This window comes from Sapajus apella, unplaced genomic scaffold (genome assembly GCF_009761245.1).
Source record: "Sapajus apella isolate SASKATOON/1434 unplaced genomic scaffold, GSC_monkey_1.0 scaffold85, whole genome shotgun sequence".
NCBI classification, from domain to species: domain Eukaryota; kingdom Metazoa; phylum Chordata; class Mammalia; order Primates; family Cebidae; genus Sapajus; species Sapajus apella.
In genome coordinates this window covers 6,836,295-6,859,618 of record NW_022437025.1, presented here as the reverse complement: position 1 = coordinate 6,859,618, position 23,324 = coordinate 6,836,295, and the positions used below count along the sequence as shown (strand labels likewise).

At 48.5% G+C, this 23,324-nt stretch overlaps 1 protein-coding gene and 1 pseudogene across 3 annotated transcripts in view; both read right to left on the bottom strand.

Annotated features, from left to right (window-relative positions):
* Nucleotides 1-23,324, bottom strand: part of CRMP1 (collapsin response mediator protein 1) — an 80,864-nt gene that overhangs the window by 15,884 nt on the left and 41,656 nt on the right. For all 3 annotated transcript variants that reach the window (XM_032254159.1, XM_032254160.1, XM_032254161.1), the window contains exons 5-10: nucleotides 15,010-15,071; nucleotides 12,853-12,933; nucleotides 6,509-6,577; nucleotides 4,983-5,103; nucleotides 3,260-3,416; nucleotides 572-713 (exon numbers count right to left, since the gene is read on the bottom strand). In XM_032254159.1, the coding sequence (XP_032110050.1) occupies nucleotides 572-713; nucleotides 3,260-3,416; nucleotides 4,983-5,103; nucleotides 6,509-6,577; nucleotides 12,853-12,933; nucleotides 15,010-15,071 (632 nt within the window). The remainder of the gene's footprint in view (nucleotides 1-571; nucleotides 714-3,259; nucleotides 3,417-4,982; nucleotides 5,104-6,508; nucleotides 6,578-12,852; nucleotides 12,934-15,009; nucleotides 15,072-23,324) is intronic.
* LOC116534090 lies at nucleotides 20,584-20,681 on the bottom strand (annotated as a pseudogene).

The following is a 23,324-nucleotide window of genomic DNA, read 5'->3' as shown; positions in this document are numbered from 1 at the left end:
ATAAGAAACAAAACGAGGCCGGGGGTGGTGGCTCACACCTGTAATCCCAGCACTTTGGGGGGCCGAGGTGGACGAACCACGAGGTCAAGAGATCGAGACCATCCTGGCCAACATGGTGAAACCCCATCTCCACTAAAAATACAAAACAAAAATTAGCTGGGTGTGGTGGTGGTTGCCTGTAGTCCCAGCTACTCAGGAGGCTGAGGCAGGAGAACTGCTTGAACCCAGGAGGTGGAGGCTGCAGTGAGCAGAGATTCCACCATTGCACTCCAGCCTGGCAACAGAGCTGGACTCTGTCTCAAAAAAAAAAAAAAGAAAAAGAAAAAGAACAAAACATTTTTCAGTCTTAAGATATAAAGGACAAGGGTGACATCTGCGAATGCAGAAGCCTTTCCCGGACATGAGCTACTCTCCCACAAGCTGTGCGTTCCCTCCTGTGTCCTCCTAGTGTATCTGCTTCCACCTCCACGTCAGAAGGGAACTTTTAAGAACCTGGCGTGCATCATGCATTGGCTTTCACAGGCCAGGTAGGGTGTTTCTAGAATGCTCCTGTGAAGTGATCCGGCCTTACCACCGCCTTGTCCCAGACGACAGTCATCCGCTCCTCTATCCCGTTGACACCCTCGGGGATCAGGGTGAAGTTGTCCTTGCCCACCGCCTTCTGGGCAGTGCTGTAGGGACAGTGGCTGCTGCCTGTGACCTGCAAGTCCCCACTAGCAAGGACAAAACAAGGTGGAGTTCAGACCTTCATTCATTTTGAAGGCAAACCCCGACTTCAGACATGGACATGCAGGACAGCCAATGAATGAATAAATACATGAGGAAGCCGGTGGGTAAGACAGAAACTCTCCAGCACATGCCCGCACGTCTCACAAGTCGGGGATGCACCATTTATGTCAGGGGCCTCATGCTCTGCACGTTACGAAGTGAGTAATGTGTGCTGACATTTGTCTTCCTGATGTGAGGCAGCTGGCATATGGGCTGGCCGGCGTGTTTGTGCTATGCTTGCAGAACAAACACTATTCACTGGTTATAGCAGAGTGGCACAAGTTCACTGGGATTTACCCTTTAGTCCCCTGGTGTTTTGAAAACAAACACACTTTTTTATATCAGGTGCACTGAGCTGAACACCTAAGTGAATAAAATTAATGGACCAGGCTGAGTGCGGTGGATCACACCTATAATCCTAGCACTTTGGGAGGCCAAGGCGGGTAGATCACCTGAGGTCAGGAGTTAGAGACCAGCCTGACCAACATGGAGAAATCCCATCTCTACTAAAATTAAAAGAAAAAAAAATTAGCCAAGTGTGGTGGTGGGCACTTGTAATCCCAGCTACTCAGGAGGCTGAGGCAGGAGAATCACTCGAACCTAGGAAGTGGAGGTTGCAGTGAGCTGAGATCGCGGCATTGCACTCCAGTCTGGGTAATAACAGTGAAACTGTCTCAAAAACAAAACAAAACAAAAACATAAAAACAAAAATAAAATGAATGGACCATTATTTGAGGTTCTAAATGCAGAGTGAGGAGGGTGAGGCTGTCCTCCAATCCAGAGGCCCAGGAAACGTTACAATCACCTAGATGCAGAGGAATGTTTAGAAGTAGTCTTCACTCATTTATTCAACGAAATTGTGTTGCATGCTTCCTATGTGCCTGGTAAAATTTAAGGCTTGGGGAGTGCATCTAAGAACAGAGAGAGAGGGCTCCTGCTCTACTGAGGGATGGGGGAGTCTGGCAGTAAGCAGAGAATGGGGCACATGGGCACTGCCAGGGCTAGTGTCAGGGATTCAACCAAAGTAGGTAGGAGTGAGGCGTGCTGGGGACAGGCTAGGGATGCTGTTTTCAGGAGGATCATCAGAAAACGAAGGAGCCTTCCAGCAAAGATCTGAAGGAAGTCACGGAGCAAACCACGTGGTGTCTAAGAAAGAGAACGAGGCCGGGGGTCCCATGAGTATAACGGCCCTGAGGCAGGATCCTGCCTGTGGTTCAGGGTCAGCATGAAGCTGGGACTGGACCGAGGGAGCCAAAGGCAGAGGAGACCCAAGGAGGGAGGCTGGTCAGGGAATGAGCATCGGATCAAGTTCTGCCTTGTGAGATGTTGTGGGACTTGGGTTCCACTGGGAGCGGGCTTACTGGTTCCAAGCAGCAGGTGTTTGATCTAATCTAGGTTCTAAATGTCTGAGAGCAGGCTGTGATGGGCAGGGTGGGGTGGGCACGCGTGGAAATAGAAAGGCTTGGTAGGAAGCCATGGATGGCAGTGGCCTGAGCCAGGATGGCCACAGCGGAGGAGGTGAGGCGCTGTCAGAGTCCAGGGCCTCTGGTACATGATCCTGACATTTATTGAGATGGACAAGACTGGGGGGTAGCAGCTTCATTGGGGAAGATCTACAGTTCTTTGGAAACACGAGTTGCCCCCCAGACATCGGGCTGTAGGTGTTGAGTAAGCTGCTGGCTATGCCAGCCAAGGGTTTCTGTATCAGCAGGGGGACAGTGATTTCCACGTGAAAATCGCCACGCACACCGCTGTCCCCTCCTCCAAGGTTCCTTTTGCCAAGAAGCCCTGTCTTATCCTCCCCTACTGGGCAAATTCCTATTCATCCCTGAGCTTTCGTCTCGATGCTGCCTCCTCAAGGAAGCCTTCTGCAAGCCTCCTTGTGGGTTCTGAGCATGCATCTCTGCTTCCAGAGTGGCCTGGACACTCGGCCTTGCTGTGTCACCTTGCTACTGCTAAGTGCTCCTCCCTCATGGTGGCTGACGGCAGGGCAGGGGCTGAGGTGCTAGGCTCCACAGTGTGCGGGCACCATAGCAGGTGCAGCAGGCAGCGGCGGCCGCTTCTGGAGCCCTGGGTTCCAGGCCCTTTTCCTGCACTGTCCGATAGGCAACTCTGCCACAGGTCCTGTCTGCTCCCACTTTGAGTAAAATGAGGGAGACCGAGGGACATTACAGGTGACGTGCCAGGCCCAACGTGACACAGCCTTGTCTCCAACCCTAATCCTGAGTGTGTCCCAATACACCACGGTGCCTGCCACACAGCAGGTGCTTAACAGTAGGCTGGCTCAACAGGAGGTGATCAATAGCTGTGAATGGAACAATCACAGGATGCCATAGATCTTCAGGTCCCCGAAAGTCTGTTGTAAGCCATATCGGGTGCTTCCTTTCAGAGCACAATCTTAAGTCCAAAGCAGCCCGTGGGTTCCCACCGTGAACTCTGCCTGCAAAGGCCCCAGCTGCCTCCCCCAGCCCCACATTCTCACAGCTCTCACCAGGCCAGTAGGGAGGTCAAGTAGTCGGGTGTGGTGGGGTCCGGGCTCAGGGGAGGGGAGGTCACGAACGCTGCAGCCTTGGCCCAGTTCTTGCTCCAGTAATGGGTGCCATCGGTCCCCAGGCTGGCGGCGATGGGCTCGCCGAAAACTAGGGGCCCTTGGTTGGGGCAAACACAAAGAAGCCTGGTCAAAAGCAAATACTCTCGAGGCAGACGTCAAAGGTACAAAACTGGAAGACTGTGGAGGGAGAATGGGGCTGGCTGAAGGCCAGGGCACTGGCCGCCGTTCTTGCAGGCATCACCGCCACACCACGGGGACCCTGTGTGCTCCGGTCCAGCTCCGCCACATGGTCGACACCCCAAGCGCTCCATGGGGAGTGTGGCAGCTGACTCACCCAGAAACCTCGTGGATACTGCTGTTGCTTTTAGGATCTGGACATTGCTTTGTCCTTTTATAGATTTGTAAACCAAGGCATGAAGACATGATTTGCCGTCTCAGTTTGGGTTCTGCCGGAAGCAGATCTTTAAATAAGGAATCTAGTTCAAGCGTCTTATTTGGGAGGTGATTCCAGGAAACACTGGCTGGGGACTGAGGAAGTGACATAAGGCAGGGAAAGAAGCCAATAAAGGGAGATTTCTCATTGAGGCACAGCTGAGGGCCCTGGCGCTCAGTCCAGCTTGGGAACACACCTCAGGGTCATGCCACCCCAAGAGAAAGGGACCTGGGGGTGTGCTTCCATCAGCCCAGTGCCGGAGGACGGCTTCCCAAGCACTAATTTCCCAGAAGTTCCCGCTTGCCTTTCAAGGAGTGGGCCAGGTGGGCTTCTTCCAGAAAAGCCTGCAGGCGAAGGCTCGTGCTCCCCAGGAAAGATCTTGGCTTAGAGACCAAGAGCAAGAGATGTGGCCCAGGAGCCCCTGCTGCCCTCCTCCGAGGCCACCTTGCTGCCCAACGGGAGGGGCAGCTGTGAGCTTTGCCCGGCTATAGGGCACCCCATCAAGCACGCTCTGCAGCGAGAGGGGTGCCCTGCCTCACAGCTGCCCAACCAGCAGCCACTGGCCACGTGTGGCTCTTAAGCTGGTATGGCTGGTGCCACCGAGAAACTAACTTGCTCATTTTCTGCCACGTGTGGCTGGTGGCCACATTACGGCTTCCTGTAGCTCCAGAACCTGCCTGCTTATTACTCCCAGTTGATACCGCTTCCAGATTTCTGTAACCTCTCTGGGCCCCGGTTTCCTTATCCTCAACATGGAGCTAGTTCCAGGCAAGCCGTGCTGTTTTAGCCTCTACTTGTCAGCTTGCCCTTAAAAACACTAAAACAACATATTTGGGGTCCACAGCTGCTCTGTCCAATAAGGCAGTCCTGAGCCGCATGCGGCCACCAGTAACCTGAGGCTCTGGTTAGTCTGAACTGCGTCGTGTATGTGCAAAATACACACTGAATTTTGAAGAGTACAGAAAACATGCAAAATATTAATGACTTTTATATTGATGACATGCTGAATTAATATTTGGATCCATTGGATTAAACACAATATATTACTGACATTTTCTTTAAAAGGAGCTGAGCTTATCAAGGTGAATGTCCTAGGGTCATTGGGACCAAAGAATTCCAGCCACTGTGCTTGTGTCAGGAGCAACCCCCCTCCACCCCTCCCTCCTATGGCAAAGTTTGGGAGTGAACTTGAACCTGCAGGACACCCCCTTCCAGGCCCCAGCTGCATACCTTTCTTCCTGGCCTGAGCGATGATGTCGGCTGCACTCTTGCTCATGACCTTGGTGATGTACACAGGGCAGTTGATCCGGCCCGCGATCGTGATGGCCCGGAACACCGCCTCGGCCTCCAGCTGAGCAGGCACACACAGTGTCACAGGAGGGAAGGCTGACGGCATGGCCACCACCCATCCCGAGCTCCCAGGGCTCTTCCTCCACAGTGCCCTTCCCTTCTCCTTAATTAAATATGGTCAGAAGGGAAATCTGCTCCATCAAATATGAAGGACATACTGAGTCCAACAGCGCTTGGCAGTGGCCCCTGCTCTCCGGGGTGGGGCACGGGTCTCACGCTGGGATACAGCAGAAACATCCCAGCTCTATATAAGTTTATAAGCACTGCCTCCTGGTTCTGTTCGACCTCACCACGAGCCAGGAGCACACAGCTCATGGCCATCCCTGGGCTGTGGAGCTTGTGAAGAGCACTGGGCCGGATCTCGAGCCCCACAGGGCATGGAACCTGTCCATTCACTCTGTGTCCACTGTGTCCAGCAGATGTCAGGCCCAGAGCATGGGCCCAGGAGACTTGGTAATGATCTGATGAGGGCATCAGAAAATGTCCTTTACTCGGGTGGGCGCGGTGGCTCACGCCTGTAATCCCAGCACTTTGGGAGGCCAGGACGGGTGGATCACTTGAGGTCAGAAGTTTGAGATGTGCCTGGCCAACATGGTGAAACCCCGCCTCTATTAAAAATACACAAATTAGCCAGGCATGGAGGCGCAGGCCTGTGTCTAGTAGTCCTAGCTACTTGGCAGGCTGAGGCAGGAGAATCACTTGAACCCAGGAGGCAGAGGCTGCGGTGAGCTGAGATCGTACCACTGGACTCTAGCCTGGGTGACAGAGCGAGGCTGTCCCAAAGGAACAAAAAAGAAAAGTAAAAAAGAAAATGTCCTCAACTCAAAGGATGGTCTCCAGAGTGCCCATTCCATTCCATGCCTGATCAGCTTGCCTTCCTCCATCCAGGCTCCCTGCGGATGTGGGTGCATGCACAGACACACACACACATGTGGGTGCATGCACAGACACACATGCAGGTGCATGCACACACACATACACATACTCTCACACTCATACACACACACAGCCACTCCAGGGTAAGTCATGCTTTTTCAAGGCCTGGGAACAGGGCAGGCGGTGGGAGTTGTCTCCTGGGTGCTGGGCTTGGGCACGCGGCTCCACTTTCCTATCATCTACTATGCAAAGTCCTCCGTGAGACTCTACATCAAGCTGGGACACTGGGGCACCCATGGGGCCTTGGAGTGAAGTTCCAGGACCCTGGGAGAGGTGGCCCCTCTTCCTGACATCTCCAACCTGCAGCCCCCAGGGCTCCCAGGAAAGGCAAGATAGTTTAGGATGCTCTGGGAGAGGACATGGGAAGGAGCCGGGCCCCGGCTGGGCTGTTCCAGCCAGAACAGTAACAGCAGCAAGGTGAGTGCTCAGTGGTGGGTGTCAGAGTCACATCCACGTTGGGGAGTCCTCACCTCTTCAGGTCTGCTCAGGGCATGGCCCTCGGGACCCGTGATGCCCATCTCTAGGATCCGCTTTTGTTCCTACAAGTCAAGAACAAGTGAGTTAGCGATTAGAGGATGTCAGAGCTGGGAGAAATGGCTCCTCCAATTCCCTGGTTAGACAGAGGGGGCAGCTGGGTCCCAAAGAGGTCAGTGGCTTGCACGAGGTTAACAGTGGGCTGGGTGGGGTCAGTGAACTGTGCTCCCTCCACTACACCCATCCACCTTCCCCATTGCAGCCCTGCATGGCTCCATCTGCACCTGCTTTACATTGAATCCCCAGGATCAACGTGAGGAAGCAGGGTTATAAGACACGAGCTTCAAAGACCGGCCGCCACCCTCTCAATCCCGAGTCTCCCTGCAGGGCTCTCCTCTGGGAAGAACACAGATATCTTCAACCAGGAATCCTACTCTAGTCTTTGATGTTGAAATCAAAGATCCCTGAACTGGGAGTCCAGATCCAGAACAGCCGTTTCTGTGACTTTGGGCAGGTTGGTCAAGCTCTCTGAGCCTCAGTCTTCTCTGCTGTACAGTGCTTGTATTGCAGAGTTACTGTGCTGATCAGATGCGCGGGCATATAAAACATGCTCACCACAACACCTGAAGCACAGGAAGCGCTCATTAATTGGCAACCAGCTCTCCTACCTCTATTTCAGCTGCCTCTTCCTGGCATCTGTCTTTCTGGCAGGAAACCACTACCTCAAACTTAACATATAACCTTGAAATGGTTCTCTGCGCTGATGGCCCAGATTCAAATCCATCTGGTCCAAAGTTTCTTTGCCCCAGGAACATTTTAATTTCTCAAAAAGAAAAATTCTTTTTGACATTGCCCAGATGCCAGCTGTGCTGCTGCTAATTTTAACTTCCTCAGCGTCTGTGTCATTGTTCTTGGACATAACCCAGCCATGAACCCCGGGCCCCATCAACCATGAAAAGAAATCACAAGCTCAACTGTGCATCTACGGTTATTAAACTCTAGTATATTACAAGAATATAAATGGGAAACCATTTCAAAGTCTCGCAGCTGGGTGGATTTGAGTAAACAATGGAATAATTTCAGCTACTGAAGATGGTGTTTACAAAGCATTTTTAGAAAATGTTTACAAAAAGATTTTAGAATACAGAGAAATCCCTATGTGAAATTGTTTAGATGTCAGTTACTATTCTGGAAGGAAAGAGGAAGTAGGAGGAGGGCAGGGGAGGGAGGGGGAATGGAGAGAAGGGAAGGAAGGGAAGAAAGGCGGGAGGGGGGGAGAAGAGGGGAAGAAGGGAGGATGAACAATGGCACAATGAGGGAAAACAAGACGAGAGTAGGATTTTTAGTTGAAAACAATGGAGTACACACATTTGTTTCGTTGCCTTCCAAAACACAGTAGCAACAGAAAATGATACACAAGAACCAAGAAAATACAGACAAGACAATAGAAACAAAACGTTGAAAGCTGGAAAGAGACGTCCGAAAGGTGACAGATGTGCGGTAGCTGAAACAGCTAAGTGTCTGCTGGCAGTGAGGAGAGCCAAGCCTCTGATGTGCCACCCAGGAGCGGGGGCTGCAGCCTGGACCCCCCACACCAGCGGGGGCGGGCAGTGCACGCCAGAAAACTGTGCAGCAGTAACGACTAAAGCTGATTTACACACTCCCTATGGCCCAGCCAGGCCTCCCTTAGGTAGATGCCAGCTAAAAACGTGAACATGCTTTTAATAAAAGGCTGAACAAGAGTGGAACAAGAAGCAGCACAGAAGCCTCATACATAACAGTCCCACATTCGAAACTATCCAAATATCCAATGCCTGGAGAATACACGGTGCTAGAGTCATGCACTGGAATTCCTCAGAGTGATAAAAAAGAAAAAGCTCGTGCTATGCCTGACCAAGGAATGGCTCTCACACGCCCTCGAGCAAATGGAGCCAGGCGTAAGAGTGTGCACTATATGGCTCCATTTACAGAAAGTTTAAAATCAGCTAGTTGTGGCAGGCAACTTCTAAGATGACTCCCAGTGATCCCGCCTCCTGGTTTTCACGCCCCTGCAGGGTCCCCTCCTCTGGAGTGTGGGCTGGACACAGCACCGTGCTTCTGATGAGCAGAACGAGACAAAAGGGGTGGGCTGTCACTCCCGGGGTCAGGTTATAGAGACTCTGGCTTCTGCCCTTCTCACTTCTTGCTCTTTGGTTAATCTGCTCTGAAGGAACTGAAGGAAACTGCCTCGCTGGGGCTGCCCGTGTGCAAGGAACTGAGGGAGGCTTCTGGCCAGCAAAGAACACATTAGCCTGATGGCTGGCAAGGAGCTAAATCCCGAAATCCACCACCTACGCGAGGCTGCATGCAAATCCTGCACCAGCTGAGCCTTGAGATGCCCACTGCCCCACCTGCCACTCAGTATGGCCTGTGAGACCCTCAGCCAGAAACAGCTGAGCTGCACCTGGAGTCCTGGCCCGCAGGACCCTGGGATGACAGTCATCTGCTTTAAGATGCTATGTTTTGGAGTAATTTGTTATGTAATTATGGATGACTAGTGCAGGTTTTGTTAGCAGAAGTAGGGTGTTACCATAAAAGATATCTAAATGTGTGGAAGAGGCTCTGAAACCAGGCAGTGAATGAATTCTGAAGCAGCACTTTAAATAGCCCTGAATGGGCTCTTAGAAGAAACAGGGCCTCTGAGGACACTGCGGTGAGTGCTCACAGGAGGCGAGAAGCCGCCATAGTCTTGCGATGAAATCAAGGATGTGACTCTACAAGCCTTTGTTAGGAACTCAGAAAGATGAGGGGTGGTGCCTCCCAGTATTATCAGGCACAATAAAGAGATCCTTTAAATAGGGACCCTTTAGGCCGGGCACAGGGGCTCATGCCTGTAATGGCAGGACTCTGGGAGGCTGAGGCCGGCAGATCACTTGAGGTCAGGAGTTCAAGGCTAGTCTGGCCAACATGGTGAGTCTGGCCATCTCTACTAAAAATACAAAAACTAGCCAGGCGTGGTGGCACATGCCTGTAGTCCCAGCTACTCGGGAGGCTGAGGCACAAGAATGACTTGAACCCAGGAGATGGAGGTTGCAATGAGCCAAGATTGTACCACTGCACTCCAGCCTGGGTGACAGAGTGAGACTCAGCCTCAAAAAACTAAAAAAAGAATTTTTTAAAGAGATGAAGACTGCGCCTGAGGACCTTTCAAACTACAGGGCCTCTAGGAAGCTTGCAGGTGTGTCCCTCAGCTCTCTCATCAGGGCAGTGGAGGGATTATCTGGAAGAAATCGGTGGGTGTCTTTCATCTTATTGTGTGCACCAGTGAGGTTCACAGGAGGCCCGCAGACTTTTAGGATAATTACCTTAGCAAAATACTGGAAGCTGAGACTGAACACAGGCATGTGATATGAAAGGAGGCATCTGGATCCCCAAAATTCTTCATTGTTTTTTTTGAAACGGAGTTTCACTCTGTCACCCAGGCTGGAGTGTAGTAGCATGACCTCAGCTCACTGCAACCTCCACCTCCCGCATTCAAGCGATTCTCCTGCCTCAGCCTCCCAAGTAGCTGGAATTACAGGCACCCGCCGCCACACCCTGCTAATTTTTTTTTTTTTTTTTGTATTTTTAGTAGAGGCAGGGTTTTGCCATGTTGGTCAGGGTGGTCTCGAACTTCTGATCTCAGATGATCCACCGGCTTCGGCCTCCCAAAGTGCTGGGATTACAGGCATGAGACATCACACCTGATGGAACCCCAAAATTCTACTGAGCAAGAAGCAGGCTGAGAAAACCATTTGGCTGCAGACATGCACTATCTTTCATGAAAAAGGGTGGATGGCTCAGATGATGATGGAAGCAGGAGCTCAGCAGGTAGAGCCATGAGCTATGGAAAATTATTCTCAGGCTTTGAGACCCAATCAAGGAACTGCCAACATTTCCCAGCCGGATTTCAGAACCGCCATGAATCAATGACTCACTGATGCTTTCTATTTCCCCCCTTTTGAATAGGAATGTCAGGTCCACCACTGTCTGTTGTACGTCAAGAGGGGAGCTATCTCCTTCTTTAGCTTCATAGACCTACAGATTATGAGAAATGCAGCCAGGGAGCCTCATCCACACCTGCACCTGGTTCAGATGATGAGATTCCGGACCTGAGTTAATGTTGTTATGAGATTTTGGAGAACCATGGGAGGGGTGATTGTATTTTGCCCAGGAGAGGGACATCAATCGTGGGGGCCAGAGACAGACTGGGAGTTGGGAGGAAGTCTCAGACGTGGCCCCAGTAATTATCACTTCCTGACATTCTTGCCCTTGCATAATCCCTTGTTTTTGAGTGTGGGCTGGATGTGACTTGTTATCAATGAACAGAATACTGTTGCACGATGGAACTGAGGCATTGCTTGTTTTTTACGTTGAATTTGAAAGAATTTCAATTGTGGTGCAGAAAACCTACAAGGACATAGACATAGTCAACAGTGGAACCTTAATGGTAAAGCTTTAGATCTCCAGCACTGCACCATCAGCTGCTCTTCCACTGCACTCTGGAACCAGAGGAAACGGGTTCACATCCCAGCTCCACTGCCCTGTGAGCAACAGTGAGCAAGTTATTCATATCTGAGCTTCTGTTTCCCTACCAATAAAATGGGAATAATTATATCTACCTCATAGAATATTTATGAGTATCAATATATGAAGTCCTTTGCAAGGTACCTGGCATTAACTACCTTTACTGGCTGCATCTTGACCTTCCCCTAAATGCCCGGTCCTGATTTACAGCATTATGATCAATCCATGGCTCTGTACCAGAGACCCAGAAGCCCCTTTGACTTCCTTTTCTTCTTCTGCCACCCAATCTGTCCATGAGTCCTGTAGATCGTGTTTTCCTCCTGTCACGCTCACCTCTTCCATCTCCTATTGCCTTTCTTCATTTGTTGTGAGACTTGTTGGAGTAGAACCTAGCTGGTCACCCTGACTTCATTCTTTCTTTTCTTTTTTTTTCTTTTTTTTTTTTTTTTTGAGACAGAGTCTCTCTCTGTCGCCCAGGCTAGAGTGCAGTGGCATGATCTCAGTTTACTGCAACCTCCACTTCCCAGGTTCAAGCAATTCTCATGCCTCAGCCTCACATCTGTAATAGCTATATTTCCACCTGTAATAGCTGGGATTACAGGTGTGCTCCACCACACCCAGCTAATTTTTGTATTTTTAGTAGAGACGGAGTTTTGTCATGTTAGTCAGGCTGGTCTCACACTCCTGGCCTTAGGTGATCTGCCTGCCTCGGCTTCTCAAAGTGTCAGGATTACGGGTGTGAGCCACTACTCCCAGGCTTCATTCTTTTTCCAACAAATTCTCCACCCCACAGCTAGAATGATCAAAATGTGTTCATATCTCATCTTACCCAAAACTTTTGCATGGCTGCAGTCCATTATGTGTGAGATGCTGAACCTCACATACATGATGTCTTAATCTGTTTTCTGATGCTATAACAGAATACCACAGACTGGGCAATTAATACAGAAACTAAGTGTATTTCTCATGGGTCTGGAGGCTGGGAAATCTAATAACAAGATGCTGGCATCCGATGAGGACCTTCTCGCTGCATCACAGCATGGTGGTGGCCAGCACATGAGAGAACAGGTGGATGCCAGCTCAGGTCTCTCTTCCTGTCCTTATAAAGCCACTAATCCCATCAAGAGGGCCCCACCCTGATGATCTCATCTAATGCAAATGACCTCCCCAAGGCCTCACCTCCAAACACCATCGACATACTAGTTTGCGGATTAAGTTTTCAACGTCTGAACTTCTGAAGGACACATTCAAACCAACGTGCCAATGATATTATGGCACATAATATCATTTGATCCTTACAATAACACTGCCAGGTGGGTGTTTCCGGATGAAAAATGACAATGTTCATGGGAAAAGTTCCTTGCCCAAGGTCACATGGCTGGGAGATGGAGGAGGCTGGCCTGGAACACTTCCTCCAAGCCTGGGCTTTTCCATGATGCCCACTATCAAATCCTGAAGACAATGGGGAACACCAGTTTCCATGTGCGTGCCACTGCTATGACCTAGGTTTGCAAAGCATTTTCATTCACATCCTCAATCCCTCATGCAAACCCTTCAAGGTTCACAGGGCAGTTATGTTATGTTCATTATATGGTGAAAAAACAGATTCTAGAGTCAATGTGGCCTGCCAATGGTGGGTGAGGGACTTTTCTCCTGGTGTGTCTGATGTGACACCCAGTTCTTGGCTTGACCTTACATTGTGTAGCCTCCTCCCTAACCAATGCTCTTTTATCAAACCTTTTGCAACAAGGAGAAGCAGACAGAGGCAGAAGGAGTGGAAATTCACACCACTCACCTGAGCTATCAAATCTCCATTTTCTGCATGGACCAAGATCACAGCTCCCAGCCCTTTAAGGAAGGTAAAGGCTTCATAGAGCTATGGAGAGATAAACAGGGGTTGGTGTGAGATAAAAAAGAAATATCACAGCATGTGCATTCACAAAGAGCATTATTCTGCTCACACCCATGTGGTCATTCACCTGCCAGCCTCTGTAGACACATTCATATGGATGGAATGTACTGCTGTACAAGTCAGGCTTGGAAGGATTGCTCCTTGGCCCTGACATCTTGCAGACCCAAAAGCAGGGGGCTGAGGGTGGGGCACAACTGATCGAAGTCACCCCAGGGCATGAAGACAGACTCAATCTTGGTGCCTATCTGTGCTTTTTGCTGTCTTTTTGGGTTGGCTTTTTTGAAACACCCATAGGTGTTTATGGCAACAACTGGTCTCGAGAAGTCACTGATAGTTTTACAGAAGCTGTCTGATTAAACCTGCTAAGCCTGTACCACAGCCACTGACATGCCACAGGAGACGTGTGCATCTTTATAAAAATACGAACCCATGCCATTTTATGGACAGTGGTGGGGTGGGGGAAACAAGTTCTCTAATAGCTCCAGTACTCAGAGAGCATACAGCATGTCAATCAGCCTCTCCATTAGCCACAACGGGCCCTCCCCACTGCCCAGTGTTCTCTTCCTACCTGAAGAGAATCTAAATTTGGGCATTTGCCCATGGTGAGGGCTAAGGCCATGAAGCTCCTCCCAAGAGGCACTTGAATCTCAATTTCATTCTCCATGCATGTAAGACAACATCACCCGGGATGTGTGCTATCCAACATAGCAGCAAATGTAAATATCAATGGGTAAGCAGGCAAAACCATTGTGAGAGGTAAATTGATAGCCTTAAATGCTTCATTATTTTTTAAAGGGATAGACAAGAGTATATAAACCAAGTAATCTTCCACAAGCAAATGGGGAAGACGCGTGGAGGCATGAAGCACTTTTGAGAACTCACACCCAGAAGCTGAGTGATTCTATCCATGCCCAGGGTCCCAGTCGTTAGAGCGAAACAGGTGAAAAATCACAATTATGCCAGCATATCACATGCTGTTTTCTATGTAAGTGAACCAATTTTCAGCTCTTTGAATGTCTTCTATTGATTGCATCAAAGGCTTCCAGGACATCTTGGGATAAGTTACTTTCTGCAACCGCAAGGGTTTATTTGAAAGGCAGGACATGAAGTGTTTCTCCCACTGCCCAACTATCTCCATGGTAACAACGAATTACCATGCTTACTAAGGCCTGTGTGGCACCGCTCTGTGCCAGGCACCATCCTAACACTTTACTCTTGTTAAATCGTTCAGTCCTCCAACTGCCTCTATAAGGCAGAGCTATTATGAGCCTGAAGCACAGAGAGGTTGGGAAAACTTCCTCTGGCTGCACAGCAAGCAGCCAGTATGGCCAGGACTTGCAGCCTGGCTTGGCTGTAGCCTCCATGATTTTCTCCACCACACTAACAAGCAGAGCAAAGGAAAATGACAATGAAACAAAACAGAGAGACCCACTAGAATAAGAAGGGCAGGTGTCCTATAAGTCGCAACAGCTACACCTGAAGAACAACTTGCAACTCCATCTCCCTTGAGTTGCTGCATTTCCAACAATTGTTTGATGTTGGCAGGGCCAGAAATGCTACATCTTACAAACGAAAGATGACTTGCCTAACATCTTGCAGTTGGTGTGAGGGAAGGCCAGGCAGTCTCTCTTCTGTGTCAGAGCTCATAAATGGTCCCCAACTTTGCCTGACTCCCAGAATCCAGTGTGGAGCTTTCAGGAAGTACAGACTCCTGAGCCCAACACCCAACATCTCTAACATGCACTAAGAATCTGTATTTTGAGTGAGATCTCCAGATGACGCTGAGGATGAGCCAGGTTTGGGAGCCACCAAATCAGGGAACGCCTCTGCACACCACCCACACAGTCAGAAAAGAACAAAAGCCCAGCAAGGGCAATGACTGACATCATATCACATAGCCATTCCGTGCCAGGACCAGGACTCGAACCCCACCACGTGTGACTAACAATCTCCCTTGCCCTGTGCTGCCTGGACTGGCAAAGCTGGCCCAGTCCTGCCCAGACAAGAGAGGAGAGGGCGCCTGTGAGGGAAGGAACCTACCTGGCTGTCGGACATTTGGTAGAGATCCTTATAAGCCATGTAGACTTGGAAGGAATTAATGCCTGTTTCAAGATAAAAAGGGTAGAAAAATATGTTTAAGAAAAACAGAAGCATGTCCTTCCAATAAATCAATGACCGCAGAGCAGAGTGGTAGCCGTCAGGAGAGATGAGTGCCATTGAGATTCCCAGTGGGCACCTATCCAGCTTGGGGGTATGGGTGAGGGTCAAAGGAAGCTTCCAGAGAAGGTCACATCTAAGCAAGCAGAATCTGAACGTGATGGAGGAGAGTGGGAGGAGGAAGAGGAAGAGGAGGAGGAGGAAGAGGAAGAAGAGGAGAAAGAGGAAGAGGAGGAGGAGGAAGAAGGAAGAAGGAGAGGGAGATGAGGAGAAGGAAGGAGAGGAGGAAGAGGAGGAGAAGAAGAGAAGGAGGAGAAAAAGAGGAGGAGGAGGGGCAGGAGAAGAGAAGGAGGAAGAGCAGGAGGAAGAGGAGGAAGAGAAGAGGAGGAGGAGGAAGAGGAGAAGGAGGAGAAAGAAGGGGAGGAGGAGAAGAGGAGGAGGAAGAGGAGGAGTAGAAGAGGAGGAGGAGGAGGAAGAGGAGGAGGAGGAAGAAGGGGAGGAGGAGGAAGAAGGGGAGGAGGAGGAAGAAGGGGAGGAGGAAGAGGAGTAGAAGAGGAGGAGGAAGAAGGGGAGGAGGAAGAGGAGTAGAAGAGGAGGAGGAGGAGGAAGAGAAGAGGAGGAGGAGGAAGAGAAGAGGAGGAGGAGGAAGAGAAGAGGAGGAGGAGGAAGAGGAGAAGGAGAAGGAAGAAGGGGAGGAGGAGGAAGAGGAGGAGGAAGAGGAGGAAGAGGAGGAGGAGGAAGAGGAAGAAGAGGAGGAAGTGAAGAGGAAGAGGAGGAGGAAAACTCCGAAGATTCAGAAGGAAGAGTGTGCTAAGGATAAGGAAGGGTGTGATAAGCATCTGCAACAAGGAAGATGAAAAGACATTAGTTCTGCAGCTTCTAGAAAGTGTCCTAAGGCATGTGCTTTTTTATCTCATTTTTTAAAAAATTGTGGCATAATACATATAACCTGCAGTTCACCATCACAACCAGTTTAAACTGTCCAATTCAGTGGCATTTAGTACATTCACAATGTGTGCAACCATCACCTCTATCTAGTAAAGCAGGTGTTTTTAAAGCAAGGGAGCGGCATGAGCAGAGCCATTTGTGGTAGAAAGACTATGCCAGAAGCAGTGTGGTGGATGGGAGTAGGGAAAGGCAAGGAGAAATGGGGCAGGAAGGAGGATGCTGAGGGCACCCGGCAGACTGTGGAGGCTCCCGGACAAGGCTGGAGCTCTGCACCAGGCACCATCCCATCTCACCCCTAGGGATAGAGAGAACTGGCGGGACCCAAAAAGGTTCAAGTGATAGGACTAAATCACTGAGTGCACTGGCAGGTTCCGGGAACAGTGTACAGAAGGAGTAAACTTTTCCTTAATTCACTTTGAAGTTGCCTGAGGACAGAGACCGTATCTTAGATATCATTTTTATTGAACATGTGCTATGCAAGTCATGTTTCTTTTCTTTTTTTTGAAGATGGAATCCCGCTCTGTTGGTAGGCTAGAGTGCAGTGGCGTGACCTCTGCTCATTGCAATCTCTGCTTCCCAGGAGGTGGCAATTCTCCTGTCTCAGCCTCCTGAGTAGCTGGGACTACAGGCGCACATCACCAAGCCCAGCTAATTTCTGTATTTTTAGTAGCGTCGGGGTTTCACATGTTGGCCAGGATGGTCTCGATCTCATCCGGCCTTGTCATGTTTCTTAGTGGAATTAGAAAACATTTGGATAAGGAAAAAAAGAATTTAAGGTCAAAGTATTACATGCTATTGAGACTTCTTTTAAAATAAGCAATAGTGAAGACAAGCCAAAATCTTTTCTTATGTAGCAAACTGTGGCAACAAAAATTTCTTTTCCCAAAAGATCAGGAAATTTTTAAAAAATGTATTCAGAGATTAGCATGAAAGCATCAATCTCTAATTCATCAAGTAATAACTTAAAAATAATTTGACATTTAATAGATATTGTACTCCTCATAAAGAAAAGCCTTCTTTAAATACAAAAACTGGCTGGGGTCAGCAGCTCACGCCTGTAATCCCAGCACTTTGGGAGGCCAAGGCAGGTGGATTATGAAGTCACGAGTTTGAGAACAGCCTGGCCAATATGGTGAAACCCCTTCTCTACTACAAATACAAAAATTAGCCAGGTGTAGTGGCGGGCTCCTGTAATCCCAGCTACTCAGAAAGTTGAGGCAGCAGAATCACTTGAACCTGGGAGGCAGAGGTTGCAGTGAGCCAAGATCACACTACTGCACTCCAGGCTGGGTGACAGAGGGAGACTCCATCTCAAAAAATAAAAATAAAATAAATAAATAAATACAAAACCAAAACTCAGTTTACAGACACAGAATAAATATCAATGGGTAAGCAGGTAAAACCATTGTGAGAGGTAAATTCATAGCCTTAAATGCTTCATTATTTTTTAAGGGATAGAAAAGAGTATATAAACCAAGCAATCTTCCACAGGAAATTTTAAAGGAACAGAATAACAATTCACCAGGAATTAGAAGTAAATAATACAGATAATAGCATAAGTAATGAACTAGACAAAATGTGGCAGAATTGCTAACATACCCTAGAACTGCTTCCCAGAGAGGGAGGGAACAAACAGGGCAAAGTCATCTCAGATTAAAAGCTATCATGAAAAACCATGATAGGCTGGACTTATCAATGGAAGTCATTTGTAAGTCAACTCTTAAAAACTCAAAATAAAAGGCAAACAATCAACATTGTAAACATATCTGCAACAAATGCAATAAATTTTTTTTTAAATCCTATTTAAAGGATATCAGAGAGTGGTTACTTTGCGGGGTAGGCAGGAGTCGTGACTGCCCAAGGAAAAGTCTGTAGGGGTGTGATATGGTTTGGATGCCTGTCCCTTCCAAATCTCATGTTGAAATGTAATCCCCAATATTGGAGATGGGGCTTGGTGGAAGGTGGTTGGATCATGGGGGATGGACCCCCTCACCAGTGGTTTAGCACCATCCCCTTGGTGATGAGTGAGTTCTCCCTCTGGTAGTTCATGCAAGATCTGGCTGTTTTAGACAGTGTAGCACCTCCCCGTCTCTCCTGCTCCCTCTCTCTCACCATGTGATGTGCCTACTCCCCTTTGTCTTCCACCATGATTGGAAGCTCCCTGAGGCCTCACCAGAAGCCAAACAGATGCCGATGCCATGCTTCCTGTACAGCCTGCAGAACTGTGAGCCAATTAAACCTCTCTTCTGTGTAAATTACCCAGCAATGCAAAAACAGACTAACACAGTGTGGCTGGCAAAATTATATTTCTTGCCTGAGTGGGGTAACCTCATAATAATTCATAAAGCCACATACTTGAGTTGTGTGTTCTGATTTATATTTAAAAGATTAAAATAAAAGCCAAAGGCAAACAGTGTTAGACAATTTAAGAAAAAGCAAATGGCTAATTTAAGAAAACGCAAATGGCGAATAAAAATAAGAAAAAGATTCGGTCTTATTTTTAATCAAAGTCATTCAAATTAAAACCTCAATATTATGCCATATCTTAAAAGATGTTTTCTAGTACTAGTGAATATGCCTCAAAATGAGTCCCTCTTAATGGCAAGTGACAGTGAAAAATGGCACAGTCAATTCGCAAACGCCTAGAAAACCAATTTAGCAATGGCATATCAAGTGTTGGGTTTCATTCCTTTGGCCTGATATTTCTACTACTCACAACTGAGCCTCAGGAAATGCAGAGGCCCCTGACAGTCATAAAAACTCTCAGATTCACAAAGGCCATCATCGCAGTTATTTTCCAAGGGGGTCCCCTGGATCTCTAGTTCCACAGGATTGTATGGAACACCAATCGGGTTGCCAACCTATTTATTCATAATACCCTCCGGTTCTCAGAACTTTCACACATTTTATAGCAACTTCCGCATCCCCAGGTCCACCCAATAACCTTGGAAACAGCCATATTCACACCATGTGACCCCAGACCACAGTTCAGGACTCGGCCCCTAACAGGTGTGAAACTGAACTAGGATGAGAAACGGAGTCCAGCTGACATCAAAGGACACCTGGCTGACCTCCAAAGCAGAAATGACACCTGGAAATAGGCTGGGTAGTTGCTTCCCACCATAAGGACTGAGGCAAGAGAGAATGCTGGCCTAGGGTAAGAGAACAGAGCTGGCTCAAAGAGAAAAACAGAAATGAAAGCAAGGAAAAGACTCCCTGGCATAAGAACCTTGGATACGTGTCTCTATCACTAAGGCAAACTTGCTGCATTTCGCTTAGCCTAGTTCTGGAGAGATTCTGTGTCACACAGCACCCTGGCAGTCACATAAGTAGACTTCTCTCAAAAAAGCTCTGCCTAGTAGAGACTGGACTAGAATCTGATACACTGGAAGCCCATAATGTATTTAAGAAAGTTGTACCACTTTTAACTAAAAAAGACTAAGAAAGTTCAAAATGAAAAGAAGCCTCTGATCAGCCAACTTTCTATGGGCAGGAAACGGTTGAGAAAGTTGCTCAGCTGCAAACATGGGCCATTTTTTGGGCAAAGTTACAATACCTCAAAGAGTCAGGCCAGGAGTCCAGAGGACAGAACCTGGGCTCTGCAAAGCCCGCTAGCACAGGGGACCTTTTTTGTTAAGGGTGAGATTAGTAAATGTTTTAGATTTGGGGGTCCACATACAGTCTTTTGTCACGTGTTATTGTTTGCTATTGTTATTTGCCTGTTTTGTTTCTTAAAGCCTTTAAGAATGTAAACAAAAAACATTTCTTAGCTCAAGGACAATATAAAACAGGCCACAGCCAGATTTGCCTCAGGGACTGTCTGCGGTTTGCCAGACCCTGAACTTGGACACTCCTGCCCAGAGGAAGGAACATGCCCTAATCCCAGAGTAGGTGCACCTGGCCATATGCAGCCAGCTAAATTCCAGAATTTATTTCTTTTCTTTTCTTTTTTTTTTTTTATTGTACTTTAGATTCCAGGGTACATGTACAGATCATGCAGGATTGTTGCATAGGTACATACATGGTAAGGTGGTTTGCTGTCTCCATCCCCTGTCACCTACATCTGGCATTTCTCCCCATGTGATGCCTCCCCAACTTCCCCACCCCCACTGTCCCTCCCTTAGCCCCCCACAGCAGACCCCAGTGTGTGATGCTCCCCTCCCTGTGCTCATGTGTTCTCACTGTTCAACACTCGCCTATGAGTGAGAACATGCGGTATCTGGTTTTCTGTTCTTGTGTCAGTTTGCTGAGAATGATGGTTTCCAGATTCATCCATGTCCCTACAAAAGACATGAACTCATAGTTTTGTATGGCTGTGTAGTATTCCACGGTGTACTTGTGCCGCATTTTCTTTGTCTAGTCTATCATTGATGGGCATTTGGGTTGGTTCCAGGTCTTTGCTATTGTAAATGGTGCCGAAATGAACATACGTGAGGACATGTTTTTGTAATAGAATGATTTATAATCCTTTGGGTATATACTTAGTAATGGGATTGCTGGGTCACATAGAAAAATATGGAGCACTTCAAGAATTTGCATGTCATCCTTGCATGCTAATCTTCTCTGTATCATTTCAATTTTAGTATATACGCTGCTGAGGTGAGCACAATTCCATAATTTCTATGAAGTCTTGACTAGGCACCACCCATTCTCCCTCTTCTTAATTGGGAATGTTTACTGTGGTCATCCTGTCCCTGTCCCACCCTTGTATGTTGGGTGCGTGTTGCCAGCCACCAAGGGAGCACCAATAACATATCTTTAAGTTCACAAGTCTTTAGGTAATGAGAAGTCATACCCTGGAGCCTCATCTGCAGCCTGTGTTGATGGTGACAGTGAAATCCTGGACTTTGAGCCTTGTGCTGCAACTGGATGGAACTTTTAGGGTTTCTGGGAAAGGTAACAGCATTTTGCACTTGGGGGGAATATAACTTTTTGTGGTCAGCATGAGGCAATAGGGTAGATTTAAATGGTCACAAATTCTTTGAGGTTCCTTCTATCAAGAAGTGGAGGCTTTTTCCCCATCCCTTGAGTCTGGGCTGGTTTTTGTGACTTGTTTTCACCAATGTGATACAACCAGAGAGCCACTGGAGGATGAGAGATCATGCATGGAGCCACCTGTCCGACCCAGCTGAGGTCCAAAAGTCACAGTGAGACTGAGCAAGATCTGTAGAACTGCTCAGTTGAGCCCAGCCAAAACTGCCATTCAACAGAAGAGTGAATAAATGACTGCTGCTTTAACCGCTAGGTTTGGAGTGGTTTGTTACACAGCAAATGCTAGTTGATACACAGGGCAACGCAATAAAAAGACCATGAGGGTTCTGGGAGAAAGATCCAGGAAGTTCATGCAACAAGGGGAATGACACCACTGCCTTCGCGTTGCTGCTCTGAGAAAAGAAGCAAGGGCCTGACCTACAGGAAGCACTCAGCCAATGTGAGCTTCTTTCCCATTTACCACATCTTGTTTTTTCTCCTCCTTTCAAAGGTTTATAAATTGAAGTCTCATTCTGAGACTCAAATGCTGCTGACATCCCACAACACCAACAATTACTATTCATAGTGTTTGGGGTTTGTGGCTTAGAACCCACAGGAAAGATGCTTTCCTCAGTGATTTACTATGCAAGGGACACGAGGGACAGTCATTTTCTCCTACCAAGTCCACACAGCGTCCAGAACTAGCCTGTTCTAGAATAATTCCCTCTTGTATCTTGAGATTTCCAAGGCTATATTTCAGCCCCTAAGGGCAGATCTCAGGTCACCAGGGCTGATCTTGTCCTTGGGTACCTCTACGGACCTATTCTTTTGGAAGTCTAAAAACAGCACGAAAAGCACCCGGCAGGAGGGAGGCTGGGGCTGGCGGCAGCTGGAGGAGTCTCCAGCTGTGTCTCGCACAAGGACCCATGGCTAAGGAATCACCCCAGGGAGCTGCACTCCAGCCTGAGCCCCACATGCCCACCCCACCTGACCGAGGCACCTTCTTCAACCTGATCTCCCAGGGAGGGTGCTTGTTTGCCATTCCCATAAAGACATCAACAGTGACAGCTGCTCTGTCAGGCTGAGCTGAGTTCAGGCCTCAGTAGCTGTGTAGCACTGGAGAAGTTTCTGCACCTCTCTGGCCTCCAGGTTCCGCATTTCTGCAAAGAGTACATTACACCAAATGTGTTGGTTTCCCATCCTGGAAGTGCCCTGCACGTGACTGTACAGTACACTCATGACAACCACCAAGGTTTCTGGGCAAGCCCTTCTGACTTAGAGAAGGATGCACTAAAATGCTTCAGGACAAAGGAAACCAGGCGTGTCCCTCCCCCCCTTTCTTCTCTCCCTCCCTGCTTCTCGCTCTCTTTTCCTTCCGTCACTCACTTATTCATGTGATAAATATTTATTGAGATCCTGCTCTATGTTAGGCATGTGCTAAGCACTTGGGATACAGAAGTTAATAAAGGCAATTTTCAGGAAGTCAGTCAGCTGGTCCACTGACACCTGTTGTATCTCTCAGGGTGCAGGCACTGGCCATGCAACTGTGAGTAAGACAAGTCCCTGCCCAGAGGGCGCTCACCATCTGGGCTGGGGCGCAGGAATATCAGCAAGTAAACAGGTAAAGACAACCTAGTAGGTGGGGGACTCGTGGAGGGTTGCATCTGTCAGGGGGCTTCAGAGAAGGCTTTCCAGGGAAGTGCAGCTTAGCAACAAACAGGAGAATCGCTAGGAAAAAACAGGGAGAATGTTCCTGAAGGGGACAGGGCTCACTCACACAGCCCCGAGGGCCAGAGGCAGCCTTGAGCAGATGGGAAACAGGGAGGTGCTGGGGGGCTGAGGCTCTGGGCTCCAGGAACTGGAACAAGCCAGTCTGGAGGGGCAGGTGGGTCCTTGAGAGCCAGGTGGACAGTTTGGGATTTATTCTGGGGATGATGTGAAGCTGCTGAGAGCATTTAAGCTGATTAGAAAATAAAAACCTGGCCGGGTGCAGTGGCTCATGCCTGTAATCCCAGCACTCTGGGAGGCCAAGGCATGCAGATCACCTGAGGTCAAGAGTTTGGACCATCCTGAGCAACATGGAGAAACCCCATCTCTACTAAAAATACAAAATTAGCTGTGTGTGGTGGCACATGCCTATAATCCCAGCTGCTCGAGAGGCTGAGGCAGGAGAAGCACTTGATCCCAGGAGGCAGAGGTTGCAGTGAGCCGAGATGGTACCACTGCACTCCAGCCTGGGCAACAAGAGTGAAACTCCATCTCAAAAAAAAAGAAAGAAA